The sequence below is a fragment of the Neovison vison genome, chromosome 1 (assembly GCF_020171115.1).
Source record: "Neovison vison isolate M4711 chromosome 1, ASM_NN_V1, whole genome shotgun sequence".
NCBI lineage: Eukaryota > Metazoa > Chordata > Mammalia > Carnivora > Mustelidae > Neogale > Neogale vison.
The window spans coordinates 272,055,247-272,071,088 of record NC_058091.1 but is presented as its reverse complement, the minus strand read 5'-3'; the positions used below and the strand labels follow the sequence as shown (position 1 = coordinate 272,071,088).

Genomic DNA, 15,842 nt, shown 5'->3' with positions numbered 1-15,842 from the left:
GAGCTCACAACTGGCAAGATGGGTTAATGAGGAGGAGCAGCAGCCCTCATCTGAGGCACAGACACTTCCGGGTGCCCACCCCCCCCACTTCCCCCCGACCCTCCCCAGCTCCCTCCACCCCACCATGCCCGGCCCCTGCTGGCGTTCTCAGCACCAGGAAACATTCTCCCAGACAGAGCTCCCACCTGCCTTCCTGTCAGCTCTCCCTGACACCTAACTGTCTCTGTTCCTCCCACCAGTACACCTCTGCGCTCACCTATGACGGGGTGAAGGTGATGGCTGAGGCTTTTCAGAGCCTGCGGAGGCAGAGAATCGATATATCCCGCCGAGGGAATGCTGGGGACTGCCTGGCTAACCCAGCTGTGCCGTGGGGCCAGGGGATCGACATCCAGAGAGCTCTGCAGCAGGTGAGGCGGTCAGAGGCTGCACCTTCTCATGGGAGCCTTGTAGGGGATTTCAGCATCCATTTCAGGTGGGATGGAGCTGTTAAGAGAAAAGATAGAGAGCATGCCTGAAGTTTGGACGACCACAGCATTGTGTTGGCAGCTCCTGGCATACATGGGAGCTCATGTAGAAATTTTTTAAAAGATAATATGGAGTTCCTGGGGCACCTAGGTGGCTCAGTTGGCTAAGCAGCTGCCTCTTGATTTTGGCTCAGGTCATGATCTCAGGGTCATAGGATCAAGCCCAGCATCTGCTGCCCACTCAGGGGAGTCTGCTTCAGGAGACTCTCTCTCTTTCTCTCTCTCTCTCTGTCTAAAATAAAAGTTTTTTTTAAAAATAGTATGGAATTCCCAATAGTGTAAAAGCTGTATTTTCTGCTTAGGGTTTATGCTGAAAAGGAAAGCCAGGGCTTCTGCAGTTGGAAAGGGGACTTGAAATACGTAGGGTTGAAATCCAACCATTTTAGCAGTCTCCTGGAGATCCCTCACTCATACATGAAATGTGAGCACATTTCATGACGGGACCCTGACAAAGTTTCTCAGTACTTGTGATCCTGTCTTGCTTCTCAGCACTGCATTCATCAGTTTTGCTTGCACTGAAGAACAGTTAAACAACAGAGGAAGAAAATGGCCATGCCCATTCCAATCAACTGGCTATGCAAAGGATGCTTAGGCTGAATCTAGATTCAACAAGGAAGAGTATAAATATTAAATTAATGAGACATCTGCTGTGCAAGCTGGATGAGACAGTGGCACACATAGGCGTGTATTTAACATTCCTGGTTTGGGAGCTTTGGGGAGCTTGTCCTCAGCTTTATCACTCTCAGAGCTTCCAGAAGTCTCTTGAAGTCTCTAGAAACACTTCGAGTCCAGGCTGTGATTCTTGAACTACAGATGAATAGATAACACCGTATGGTGCCTCTGATGCCTCCCGATAGGAAGGCTGTATTTCCAGAGGGGCCTGGGCAAAGAGGGTAGTGCCAGCTCAAAAGAATGTCTGTATTAGGCACAGTGGCAAGCCAGCAGTGGCGAAATATTTACATGCAGAGGCCACTCATGACCCACCCTCCGCCCCGTCCAATGGACTTGCCTGGAAAAGACCAGTTTTACTTTTAAGACTACATTCAACAGAAGGTGAATTGGGGCTCCCGCGGGAGAAGAGGAGCATTTCTGAATGAGGGAGAAATGTAGAGCAAAATGCACAACCTCCCCCATTTGTTTTCCAACCACACGTGCGTAGCTCTAGCAATTTTCACAACCTGGAGAAAGAGACGAGAAAGGAACATCACCAGCTGTTCCTCTGCCTGGATGAAATGCCTTTACATGGAGGAGAACATGTAGTTCTGTCCTTTGGAAAGAAGCAAAGCAGCAGCCATGTGACTATAGGAGGAACAGGCGAAGGGGTCCGACAGCAGACATCGGGTCGCTTCCGGGTGGTGGCCAAAGATGCAGCATCCGCCTTCTGGCTTATTTAAAATGCTCTTCCTGACTTCACGGTCGAGACAGATTCTGTTTGCAATGTGAGACTGGTTTCAGAAGGTCCCAGGGACTTGCCCTCGGCTTCACCACCCTTCCAACTCCTTTTGCCTCTCCCATCTTAATGACGTCCCTGTCAGGAGTTTATTCTGACACCACCATAACAGTGACAAAGCCTAGGAGGCAATGTGGGTGGCAAGAAGGGCTCTGAGCTGGGAGGCAGGAGAGCTGGGCTCCAAGCCCAGCCGGGCCCCTGGCTTTCTGAGTGACCTTGAAATACTCATTCAGATTTCCTACACACTACCCTTTCCTTTTCCATGGCAATGAGGAAGATGGAGAGATCATTCCCAGGTTTCAACTGGCTCCAAGCGTTCTAAGCCTCTTTTTCTCTCTTAGGATCTAAACCACATCTTTCTGATTGTCAAGGATACTCAGTCCTCTGCTTCTAAACTCTCTTCAGCCTCTATTAGGGGGTGGCGTGTGGGGGAGAGAACTAGCCATAAACACAAAACCCCAACATTCTGATCCTAAGATCAGCTATTCAAACAGATTCCTTTTTAAATCTTTGTTAAGAATCTACAATCACACACACACACACACACACACACAAATCTACAATCACAAGAATCTGTTGATGAATGAGACCTTAGAGAATACTGACTTCCATTTTCTCCTACTTTATAGTTGAGGTAGCTGACCCCGAGTGGGCAGTAACTCAACCAGGGTCACACATCAGCTTAGCAGCAGAGGCTGGAGGAGACACCCATCCTCCTCCTGCCTCAGGCCTGTCCTGTGGACCCCTGAGCCTTTGCTTGGACATATGGAGCTCTAGGGCCTTCCACACAATCACAGCCACTGTCCAGACCTTTCACCGTCTAGACCCAACTCTTGAAAAACTCACACCACTGGGGAGCAACTGTGTGCCCACAGCAGGCGAGGTAAATCCCACTGACAGCCTGTGGAACCTGTGGTTGAGGGCTCAGGTCTCTGCTGCCCTAACCACCGGCCTTCAGGCCCCACATTGGAAAGAGGCCTGTAGTGTTCAACTTGTGTGAGAACTAAGCTGCATGTGACTTAGGGCTGAAGGAAAAGCCCATCATTCTAAAAAGAATGGTACAGCCACCTCTGGTGTGTTGAAGGGTTCCTAGGTACATGAGGTTCTCAACATACTTTATATGTTTGGTCTCATTGAATCGATACTCTGAGGTAGCTAGTTTTATTAATTGTGCTTTAAAAATGGAGCAAATGGGCGGAGGGGTGGGAGGTTGGGGTACCAGGTGGTAGGTATTATAGAGGGCACGGCTTGCATGGAGCACTGGGTGTGGTGAAAAAATAATGAATACTGTTTTTCTGAAAATAAATAAATTGGAAAAAAAAATGGAGCAAATGAGCTTCAGAGGTATTTTTTTCCTTTTTTTTTCAATTTATTGTTTTCAGAAAAACATTATTCATTATTTTTTCACCACACCCAGTGCTCCATGCAAGCCGTGCCCTCTATAATACCCACCACCTGGTACCCCAACCTCCCACTCCCCCGCCACTTCAAACCCCTCAGATTGTTTTTCAGAGTCCATAGTCTCTCATGGTTCACCTCCCCTTCCAATTTACCCAAATTCCCTACTCCTCTCTAACGCCCCTTGTCCTCCATGCTATTTGTTATGCTCCACAAATAAGTGAAACCATATGATAATTGACTCTCTCTGCTTGACTTATTTCACTCAGCATAATCTCTTCCAGTCCCGTCCATGTTGCTACAAAAGTTGGGTATTCATCCTTTTTGATGGAGGCATAATACTCCATAGTGTATATGGACCACATCTTCCTTATCCATTCATCTGTTGAAGGGCATCTTGGTTCTTTCCATAGTTTGGCGACTCTGGCCATTGCTGCTAGTTTTTTAAATTTCCCAAAATTACATAGCTGGTTAGTGGTAAAACAGTAAAATTGGAATTCCAACCCCCATCGACTTGCTACTCACTGTGTGTATGTAACTACTCTGAAGTCTCGGAGGTCCAGGCCAGCAGGGGAGACACAGTGGTCCAGCTAGCAATAGCACATGCCCTTGAATAGTATCTGTGCACCCCCATAACCTCACCCTGCTGTAATTTCCCCAGCAACAGAGTGAAGGTAACCAGCCGCCTGCCTGCCCCATGCCTGACAGCTGGGGAGCTATTCAGAATACTAATGAGCCCACGTCCTGGAAACCCCCAGTGCTCCAGGAAGGAGTGGACATTTGGGTGCCCATAAGTCAGCTTCTGGCTGGCAGAAAAGAGCCAGCTCCCCGAGTCAGGCTGTTAGCATGGGCCCATTGAGGATATGACTTTTAAAAGCTCTGGACTCTTTTAAAAATGCACATATATAGATACATCCATTTTTGTATGACCAGGAGTCAGAAGACGATGTACACTCCTAGAAGCCCATCTCAGGACTTCAGGTGAAGAATAGTTTCCCTAAATAATAATCATAGCTCTTAGTCTTTGTGTTTGCAACCTGTCAGCCAGTGATCAAGCATATCAAAGTGAAGGCATCCTCAGCATTCTCCAGCTGAGATCTGGGGTGGTGTGGGCATTGGGGGTATAAGACACAGTTCCTGCCTTTCAGGACTCAAGACTCATTTTTCAACGGAAAACAAATCCAAGAAATGCTAGCTATAAAAATGTGGATTAAGGGCTAAATAACACAGCCAAGCTCTCAGTCCTTTGGATGGTCACAACAGAATGCCATGACTGAGGAATGTGGACATCAACACAGCTTCCTGTAAGAATGGGACCGGGACTTTAAGTAAGGAGACCATATAATTTATCATCCAAACCGGGATACTTACGAGTAAAAGAGAAAGCTATTACCAGTTATTCCTGAACAAGAGATGTAGACTGAAATTAGCCCAAGCCAACTGAGATGGATGGTCATGAAAGCCTTAAAGGAAGGATAAATCAAACAAAGAGTGCATTGAGCTTTGGAGGATATGGGTAGAGATATAAATCATATCCAGCAAGAGACCAGAATCAGGACATCATGCTTGGCTGTTAGGGAGTTAGGAAGAGAAGAGCTGGGTTCTCACCGTGACTCCACCAAGCTCTAGCTTGAAGATCTTGGACTAACTGCTCAACTTTTCTGGCACTGATTTCCTCATCTCCTAAATGTACGTAATTCTCTTAACACTGCCTGTCTCATTGACTTGTCACAAGGCTCAAAGTAAAACAAAATGAAACAAAACAAAAAAGGAAAAGAAAAAGAAGAGAAAGAGAATTTAAAAACTTCTTTGAACATGAGGGCAACTGAATGAGATAATTAAGGCCAAGTTATTCTTCCCATTGTACAGATGGGTAAGTGGGAGCTCAGAAGGATCCTGAGACTTGCCCTGGCCAGAATAAACAGAATGTGGTCCACTGGGACCTAGTCCCACACCCAGTGGGCACTCAGGAGGAGGGGCCAAGAGGACGGGATCCACCTGAAAGGCAGCCACAAAGAGGTTACAGAAGCCCTGGGTCCAGAACATCTCTGCTGCCTCCCCCAGGAACAGGGGGTGAAGAAATCTGCAGTGTTGATGCCCCAAACACTGGAGACACCACCCAGCACTCTTCAGGCACTAGGCAGGAAAGAAAGGCTGTCCTTTAGCATCTCATTGGCAGCAGACTCTGAGCTGACCCCCAACGGCACTTGCAGGAAAGCACAGCTAATTTTCTGTTTTTCACAGAGGGAGCTGGCAGGCGCCAGGATGGCGATGGGAGTTCCAGGAAGCAAGAACTAAGGGGAAACTCAGTCTGACCCCAGTCTCCCTCGGATGGGTGATGGGGGGCTGAGGGCCAAGAAGCTCAGCCGTGACGGATAGGACAGCAGTTTCCTGACTGGCCCGAAGTGGACGTTTCTGAGAAGCTGCTGCTTCTGACTATGAATTCAGACTGTCCACGTAAATGGTTTTGGGTTGAGCCATTCAGTTGACCTCTCCTTGCTCTGCCATCATGGTAGGGTGATTCTGGGATATCTCCTTTTACATGCTTTAATTTATTTCAGCATTTGTAAGTCTTGGCTTCTCCCCAACTAGATAGTAAGAGCCTCCAGCTGCCCCATACCTCTCACGACTTACTGTAAATCCTGAACCCAAGTGCCATAAGCTCAGAGTCTCAATACTCCTATCTGTAAAATGGGCAAAGTAACTGCTGCTCTTGCTCCTTACTGGGTTTCTCTGAACGTCAAATAAACATCTTCCTGTGAAAACACATGACAATGCAAGAGTCCCACAGGTATGGAGCCTAGAATTTTGCTAATGATTTCTTTTGGAAACTGAGAAAGGCTTGTAAAAATGACAGTGACAAGACCTCCATTTGTGCTGAGAGAGTCCCTGCTCTGAGATAACATCTTAGCAGACTGAAGGCTTCAATGTTAAAGTCATCTTATTTGTCCATACCTTAGGCGCCCTCCTACCCCATAGTCATAGCAGCAACCGTCCTCGTCATCCTCATCATTCAAATAATCTACACTTTACATGGAACATTCATGTCCAGGGAATATGTGAAGCACTTCCATTCTTTGAAGAGAAAACCAAGAAACAGGGAGGCTCAATGATCTGCTCATGGCCGAGTCATTAGGCATGACCAAGGCACGGCGGGGGAAATGCCCAGTGGAAACAGCGGGTAGGCATGGAGACCATACTGCCGGGCACATTTCAGAGCCTAGAAAGACAGCACTGTCCCCTGTCTGAGAGGCCACTTGGCATCATCAGTGAAGATACTGGAATGTAACAGAAGCCCTGGATTTTAGGCCTGTCTTTGACCCTGGAAAGTCTTAAGTCTGGAACAAATCAGTTTACCTTCCAGAGATCTGGTTTCTCCCACATAAGGGAAGATCAGCTCTAAATGGCATAACTCAGGGTTCCTGTATATGAAGATGAATAGGCATGGAAGTGTTTCATGTTTTCATAAACATGAAACACTTGACAAATGGTGGTAGTTCTTATCAAATCTATTACTAACAATAAAAATAACAGCTGGTCTTTGTTGAATACTCACCACAGGGCCAGCATCGATCACAAAATATCTCACTTAATCCTTAAAACAATCTTAAAACATAATTAACTCTTAATTGGTCCCATTAAACAAGTGAGGAAACTGAGTCATAGAAATATTACACAATTTATACTAATATACCATACTGATAATCGATGTGATACGTGAGACTGAAGCACAGATGCCCATTTGGATCATTAATGACACCCCTCTTTCTGTTTGGGAGAAACGGTCATCTGCACATGTGTCTCAGTCTGTTTTCCCAAATGAGTTACATAAACCAGTACTCAGAACCTGAATGAATGGGAAAGCCAGAGATGGGCGAGAGATGGCAAGGTGAGAAAGAGAAGTTGCTGACGGACTGGGAAGGCTCCCTCCCTCTCGTTCTTCCTAGGAGGATCTGCGCTTTGTTTTGTCTCTGAAAGGCAAAGCCAGCCTAGACTTTTCCAGAGTGAGGATTTCATCTGAGAGAGTGAAGAGCTTGCTGTATAATTTGTTCAGTGCTCTGGGCCTGTCATGGCCTCCCCACTGAGACTTCACACCCGAAGGTGATGAGAGGGTCATCCTCAGAGCAGTCAGTCTCTCTCCTTCCCTCCATCCCTCCCTCTCCGTCTCTCTCTCTTTCTGCTCCCCCACCCCTTCTCTCAAATACACACACACCCCCCCCAGCTATTCTTATACCAGCATAGGAGCTGCTCACTGTCAGAAAAAAATAAAACCCTGTAAGTCTTCCTTTTAAGCTATTTGAAGGGGGAAGTAAACATTATGGGGCTATAGGGCCAGGTTCCTATTGGTGACAGGTAGACACTTACCTCACCGGCCTTAGGCCACACTGATCTGAGGACACATGGTGGTGGGTCACCGTAAGAGAATGTGTTTTCTTGTCCCAGAGCAGCTAGACTCTTCCTTCACTGGAGGGTGGACTTGGGTGAGAATTACTGGTCATCTCCAGAGTAGCAGACTTGGCCCTAACGCTCTTGAATCTCACCTGCTGACCACTTGACCTTTTATACGATCTTGAAGATGGGAGGCCACGAAAGTTTGATCTGACTCATTTGTGGAAAAGAAATCCCATGCAGCCTATTTGGGGCTGAACACAAATTTTGTTTTAACCAGCTGAGGCTTCTTTAAAGCCCTGCATGCTCTGGTCTTAACATGAAGACAGGGCTGGAATTTTGGCAACGGGAGGACTTAGGGAGGTGAACCATCCAAGGTCACTTTGGTTTCCCAGGGTCAAATTCAGGTCTCCTTGTTCCAGGTCTTTAGATTCCCACATTTTTATTCCCCAGCCTCACAAGGGTACTAAGAAACCATATTCAAAACCTGAGGCATTGTAAGGCTGCTGCTTCTCCTGACTCACCAGGAATGGCACACTGGTCCCTTTCTTTCACAGACCTCCTCCTGTTTCTCCACAAAAGGCATGTGTCTGAGGGGCAGTGCCATCTGTGGTATGGTCATAATGGGGGTTTTTCTATTAGGGATGGTGCAGAGATTTCTTCTTAGAATCTACTTTGATCCATGGTTACTATATGCTTAAGGCAACAGACAAAAAATGTTTCCAGGATAAATCTCAGTTTGGTAGGAAAGAGAACTGTGCTGTCATGGCAATGTCTGCTATGGGCAGGGAAGTAGCAAGGGTTTTTAGTAGCCATGTTATTCCAAGACCTCATCCCATGTAAGCTTCTCGGGTTCTGGATTTTTGCTTCCACAGAAAAAACAAACAAGTAGAAGTGGGACTTCTGAGATCATAGCTCACTACTTGGCTTTCCTTTCCAGGTGCGGTTTGAAGGCTTGACAGGAAATGTGCAGTTTAATGAGAAGGGACGCCGGACCAACTACACCCTCCACGTGATTGAAATGAAGCATGATGGCATCCGAAAGGTAAAGGCAAAGGGAGGAGAAAGCTGAGTGGTGCAGAGAGCCAGAGTGGAGGGCCTTGTGAGTCCCTCTTTCCTGGACTTGATCTCTTTGAAGAGACTCAGGCAATAAGGATTCTAGACTCAGCTCTGCCATTAACCAGCTGGGACTTTGGGCAAGTCCCTTTCTCTGAGAATTAATTCACCTGATTGCAAAATAGAGATAAAAATCTCTACCTTTGTCTAGGGTATTAGTGAAGATCCAAAGGATGGGAAAGCACTTTGAAAATATAAAGTAATCATTGTGTATGAAAACTACTGCTTTCCCTGAGGGATTCTGAAGAACTTGAGAATGATGGTTATTGATGAAGTTAAAGCATTTCCTCCTGATTCACACTTGATTACATCTATATGTGTGTGCATTTACATATTAATATATAGTAGATTTGTGTAAAATTTTTTAGACTACGTTCACAATTTTACCAGACCCTGTGTTCTCTGGGCTCTGCCAGTTTCTCCACACTTGACCTTGGACACTCCTTCTCTTCCTCTCATGATTCCAGTCATTCTGGTCGACTTTTACTTCCTTGAATATAACATGTTCTTCCTCCCCTTGAAGCTTTCACACCTATTCCCTCTACCTGGAACTCTCTCTACACCAATCCCCTCTCTTTCTAGGACAACTCTTCCTCTGCCTTAAGCATTTAAAGTAAATGTCGCTCCCTAGGGAAGCCTTCCCTGCCCCTGCCCTTGCCTCATGGCAGCCTCTATTTTTCTCCCCAAGGTAACCAGCAAGTCTGTGGAAGAGGTGGGATTCTGGTCTGGATTCTGACCTTTCCTCCCTCCATGCTCTTTCAATCACATTCTTTATTCCTTACGGTGGCATGATGCAGTGGGAAGAGGCATGGATGGCATAGTACGGCAGAATGTTAGAAGACTGCCATGGATCAGAGCGTTGACTCTGGAATTCTGACACGCAATCCCGGCATCGTCCACCACTTATCAGTCTGATTCTGGACAAGTTATTCAGGTTCTTCATGCCTTAGTTCTCTTATCTGGTAAATGGGGATCACCATAAGTAATGCCAACCTCATAGGCTCATCGATAGGTTTACATGACTTCACATGTGCAGAAGTTCTAAGTGCTGGGCCTGGCACACTGAAAGCAGGGTCTTCATCTCTCAAACACAATGCTCTCTGTGCCTGTGATGTCAAATACAGTTGCTGCTAGCCGTTAATGGCTTTTTATTATTTTTTTTTTTATATTTTCGATAGAGATCACAAGTAGGCAGAGAGGCAGGCAGAGGTGGGGGAGCAGGCTCCCCACTGAGCAGAGAGCCCGATAAGGGGCTCAATCTCTGGATCCTGAGATCATGATCTGAGCCGAAGGCAGAGGCTTAACCCACTGAGCCACCCAGCTGCCTGCTGTGTATGGCTATCTAAATTTAATTTTTAATTAATCAAAATGGAAAAGTCCGTCCCTCAGTTGCACTAGCCATGTGGTAAGTGCTCAAGGGCCCCATGTGGCTAGCAGCTACCATACTAGTCAGCACAGATGGAGACAGTTTCCATCATCTCAGAAAGCTCTACCAGACAGCTCTGCTTATGCTCTCTTCCCATAAACCCAGACCCTTTGCTCTCTTCTCTGGAACCTCACCTTCCATGTCATAGTCTATCTTACCACATCCCATTCGCCAAGGCTATATTCGTTTTCTATCACAGGCCACAAGTTGTGCTGGGGACCCCCTGGGCTAAAATCAAGGTATTAGCAGGGCTGTGAACATTCGAGAGAATCTGTTTCTTTGTCTTTTCCACTTTCTTCTAGAGACCTCCCATATTTCTCAGTTCCTGTTACCCTTCCTCATCCTCAAACCCAGCTACATCAATCTCTCTGACCCTTTTCCCATCCTCACATCTTCTGACCACAGCCAAGAAAGGTTCTCTACTTTAAAGAATCCATGTAGTTAGTTTGGGCACACACACCGCCCCCCCAGATAATCCAGGATAATCTCCCCATCTCAAGGTCTATAACTTTAATCACATCTGCAATGTCCTTACTGCCATGTCAGGTGACATGTTACAGGTTCTGGGGAAGGAGCATGGACATGATCAGCAGGGTCACGACCCTGTCTACAACAAAGTCCAGGTCTCAATGTCTCTTCTCTAGTGTCATGCCTTCCACACCCAATAGAAGCCATCTCTTGCCCTCCTGTGTTCCCACAGCACATTGGACTTCCCAGGACATCAGCACACTGCCCCCTGTTGCAAGGCTATTTACACAAAGCCCATACTCCTCCTAGACTGTGAACACTTTGAGGTCCCTGCACACATTTCCCACCTTTTACTGGGCACACGTCAGGACTCAGCTACTGTAAGACCACAACCTCTGCTAACTTTCAGCAAGCGCCAAGCAAGGGCTCCCTATCTGGCTATGACGATAACCATTAGGGGCCTAACCACTTTCCTAACCACCTTTGGCACAGTGATCGCACAATGGCATTGTCCCTGGAGACTAAATCTGCTGCAAGAACTGCTCATCCAGAAACAGTCCAAGTCTGAGTTCATTTCTCTCATCCCCTGTTCTGACTCCTGCACTGGAAAAGACACCTACTGGGTTACTTAGCTCTTAGAATCCTCAATCTCCACATCTACAAAATGGAGACATATCATGTTTGTACTGGCCGCCGATCCTTGTTCAGTGAAAGTTACCTAGGTGAGCGGTTACTGACAGATATGGCCAGTGGCGGGGGCAGGGGGGGGGTGTGTAGCACGTGACTAAAATCTGAACACACTGGGATGACTTGTTCATCCTTTTCGAAGAATTTCTGTCTTTGGTGTGGTTGTGAAAACTATCAGCCTTCCTGATACAGCTCTCCTTTTCTCCACGGATTAACGCAGGCAGGCCAGCCCAGTAGGCTGCATAAGGTCTCACAGTGAACTATGAATAAATGGGCACCTTAATTTGGGCCCCATGACTCTCCAGACCACATTCATCTTGCTGCAGCCACTGTCACAGCTAAGTGGCTCAAGTGACACAACTGGAACATTTCCAGTGATTGGTGGCCCGGGGAAGGTGAGGGGGAGCTCAGAGTACTTTGCTGCCCTTAGAAGGGACACCAGTTATGTGACCTCCTTCCCAGACCATCTTCCTTTCTGATGCAAAGAAGGGTGGGGGGGGGTGTCATCCCCTGCAGCGTACATGAAAACACTGAAGTCCTTCTTTTGTGGAAGGCCTTGGGCAGGCAAGCGAGCTGCTCCTAGTAGCAAACTGCTGACCATGGTTGCACCTGGGCTCTCCCTCAGAGTCCTCAGAATGGCCTATTTCCCTCAGGGAAGAAAAAAATACTGCTATTTCCCGCTGGATAAAATGGGCATGTGTCTACTATCTGTGAGCAGTTGTGAGTTTGTCAGAATTAAAACATGGATGTTATCCAGTTCTTTTCCCTCCAGGGTAATGGGGTAGTTGAAAATAAAGTCAGATTCTTCTCTACACACGAGCAGCAGGCTAGATATTTTGGGGACATAGTGGTGATGAGATAAGGACAAAGAGAAGGCAGAGACTTCTACGCTGGCCCTGTCATCGCCCAGCGGGGTGGCCTTAAGTTCCCCGGGTCTTCAAAATGAGTGAGAAGTGCTGGGCTGTGCAACCCCTGATTCCTCTCTGCACTGATCCCTCGGATGCCCATGCAGGTGACAGCATCTTTGTCAGCCTCACCTCTGTAAGTCATACTGTCCCTCTCCTGGCTGGACTGCGGCTTCCTCAGTGTGAGTGGGGTGAGGGACTTTCCCAGCTGACCAAATGCCCATTGGTGTGAACTTCCCCAATCACTCCTCCTGGGAATAGAGGTCTCAGCCCTTTGCATCGACCCGAAGCCTCACCAGAGACTGTGGGGAGCCCCCTCATCTCCTCAAGACTTGCACGTCATCAAGAATTCTCCTCAGGAAGCACTGTAGCAAGATCAGCGGTGCCCAAACTTCTGGGAATAGAAGAATTACCTGGAAGCCTCGTTAAAAAATATAGATTCCTGGGTCCCAACAGCTGGACACTCCGCTTGTAGAGCGCAGAGAGGAGGCTCACGGGTGTCCACATTTAAGAAGCCTGCTCCTCAGCTAGGCGGCTAATGGTGCCCTAGGTGGTCTGGTGAGAAACACTGGCAGAATGGGTCTGGCACGGGCTTTGGAGGCAGACCTGCCAGGATTTAAGTCTCTGCTTTGCTCTTCATTAGGCACGTGACCTAGAACAAGTTACCTCGCCTCTCTGGAGCTCAGTTACATCATCTCCTCCAACAGGGGGATGGATAAGATCCTGACCTGCACAGGACTGCTGTCAAAATTACAGGCAACAGTGCCTCCTGCCCCCGCTGCTTGCAGTGAGGGACTCGGAAAAGTAGCACCTGCCACGGAGTGGACATTCAGCAGGTGTCTGCTTTGTTTCAACTCCCTTCTTTAGGCCACAGGGATTTGATTTGATTTTTTTTTTTTTGGTCTCCCTTGAGTTTGAGTGAATCAGGCCATACGAGCCCATAGAACGGACAAATCACCAAACAGAAAGAACAGAGTAACCTTAAAATCCCCGAGCAAATGGCTGCACTTTATCTTTCAGATCCCGAGGCTATTTTTCACCTTAACTTCCCAATGACTAAATTCTTGCCTAGACCGTGGGTTCAAGCATCCTTTGTTTACAAGGAATCTGACTTTGAGAAAATCAATTCCTCCCGATCTGTGGCCTCAGGCCTTTTACTCAATCAACCTCCTAGCAAAGTAATTTCTTAGATTCAAGAGTGACCTAGTTGTGCTCATTTTGGTGAACATGATATGGCCTTACCTGATATATGTCATCAAGAGGAGTGGCTGCTTCTTGCTTTGGGGCCTCAGGGACACTCTCCTGATCTTCTGGCCTATATCCTTGGCACTGATGTGCCAACACATCCTCCAGGTATCTGGGGCCCATCTGCCATCCCACTGAAATGTGCGTACTTCCAAGCATCCATCCATCAAACATTTAGCAGTTTCAGATGCCAAAATCATCACTGGCTCTGCTAATGCTGAATCCTCGGGAAATCTTGTTCACCAGAGGGTACTGATTTTTAGAGATCTCTGTCTGAGATTTAAAATGCCTGGCCAAATTCAGGTAAGATCACAAATTCTGATAATTGGCTGCCAAAGAAGAAGGGTAAGGGAGGTTCACCTTTCATCCAGGGGCCAGCACCGTGAACTGAATCATCTTTACCATCATCACTGGTTCTATAACTATCTACCTGCCAGACTGCAGACATCTGCTTCTCATTACAACTTGACTTGAGTCCCCCTGCTGGGCCCTGTCCTGCCCTGCCCTACCCCGAGGTTCTTTTTTTTATTATTTATTTTCAGGGTAACAGTATTCATTGTTTTTGCACCACACCCAGTGCTCCATGCAATCCGTGCCCTCTCCAATACCCACCACCTGGTTCCCCCAACCTCCCACCCCCCCCGCCCCTTCAAAACCCTCAGATTGTTTTTCAGAGTCCATAGTCTCTCATGATTCACCTCCCCTTCCAATTTCCCTCAACTCCCTTCTCTTCTCTAACTCCCCATGTCCTCCATGCTTTTTGTTATGCTCCACAAATAAGTGAAACCATATGATAATTGACTCTCTCTGCTTGACTTATTTCACTTAGCATAATCTCTTCCAGTCCCGTCCATGTTGCTACAAAAGTTGGGTATTCATCCTTTCTGATGGAGGCATAATACTCCATAGTGTATATAGACCACATCTTCCTTATCCATTCGTCCGTTGAAGGGCATCTTGGTTCTTTTCACAGTTTGGCGACCGTGGCCATTGCTTCTATAAACATTGGGGTACAGATGGCCCTTCTTTTCACTACATCTGTATCTTTGGGTTAAATACCCAGTAGTGCAATTGCAGGGTCATAGGGAAGCTCTATTTTTAATTTCTTGAGGAATCTCCACACAGTTCTCCAAAGAGGCTGCACCAAGTTGCATTTCCACCAACAGTGTAAGAGGGTTCCCCTTTCTCCACATCCTCTCCAACACATGTTGTTTCCTGTCTTGCTAATTTTGGCCATTCTAACTGGTGTAAGGTGGTATCTCAATGTGGTTTTAATTTGAATCTCCCTAATGATGAACATTTTTTCATGTGTCTGATAGCCATTTGTATGTCTTCATTGGAGAAGTGTCTGTTCATATCTTCTGCCCATTTTTTGATATGATTGTCTGTTTTGTGTGTGTTGAGTTTGAGTTCTTTATAGATCGAGGTTCTTATCCCTGTTCTGCCCCTCTGTGTAACTGCAGAGGACAACCTGGGCAGGAAAGCAAAGTGACACAAAGTCCTGCTGATGTCAAAAGTAATCTAAAGAATTCAGAGCCCTCCATTCCATAGGATCTTTGGAAGTTTTTCTGGAAATCCTGGCGACCCAACTTTGGACATGCCGAATCTTCTAAGACATCATTCCAACCCAAGCTTCTCTCTCTGTTTCCAGGCAGGAAATAGACCCAAAATCCCAGGCCCCCTCCACACCTACCTGGACTCCTTCAGGAACCTCCTGACCTATTAGTTATCCTGCCTTCAGTGTCCTTGCTCTTCTACAAGTCCATTTTCCACCACAAGAACTGGAGCAGTCATTTTCAAATGTGCATCAGGTCCTATTGCTCCTCTGCTTAAAACTTTCCACTGCCATGAGCTCTTGCTCCTTTTTCTCTAGCTCATCCCTCCGCAGCTATGCCAATATTTTCTATCCCTTTACCTGATGGTCTCTATCACTGCAGTTTCATGTGCTGCTCTCCTTGTCATTCAGGTCTCTGCTCAAATGAAGTCACTTTGGAGAGGCTGTCCTCAACCAAGCTATTTAAAGTGGCCCCCACCCATCTGGCACAATCACATTACCCCATTCCATTGTTTACTTAATGCTTAGCCCTTCTGATGTATTCCCGTTGGTTTATTCATCTAGACTGGGGTTGGCAAACTTCAGTGTGCAGACCAAATCCAGCCCACTGCCGGCATTTGTGTAATGCATGAGCTAATAGTTTTTACATTTGTAATGGCTGAAACAAATCAAAAGACAG

At 46.9% G+C, this 15,842-nt stretch overlaps 1 protein-coding gene across 2 annotated transcripts in view; it reads left to right on the top strand.

The window, feature by feature from the left end:
- GRIA1 (glutamate ionotropic receptor AMPA type subunit 1) overlaps nucleotides 1–15,842 on the top strand; it is a 308,116-nt gene that overhangs the window by 186,137 nt on the left and 106,137 nt on the right. For both annotated transcript variants that reach the window (XM_044230963.1, XM_044230971.1), the window contains exons 7-8: nucleotides 240–407; nucleotides 8,702–8,806. In XM_044230963.1, the coding sequence (XP_044086898.1) occupies nucleotides 240–407; nucleotides 8,702–8,806 (273 nt within the window). The remainder of the gene's footprint in view (nucleotides 1–239; nucleotides 408–8,701; nucleotides 8,807–15,842) is intronic.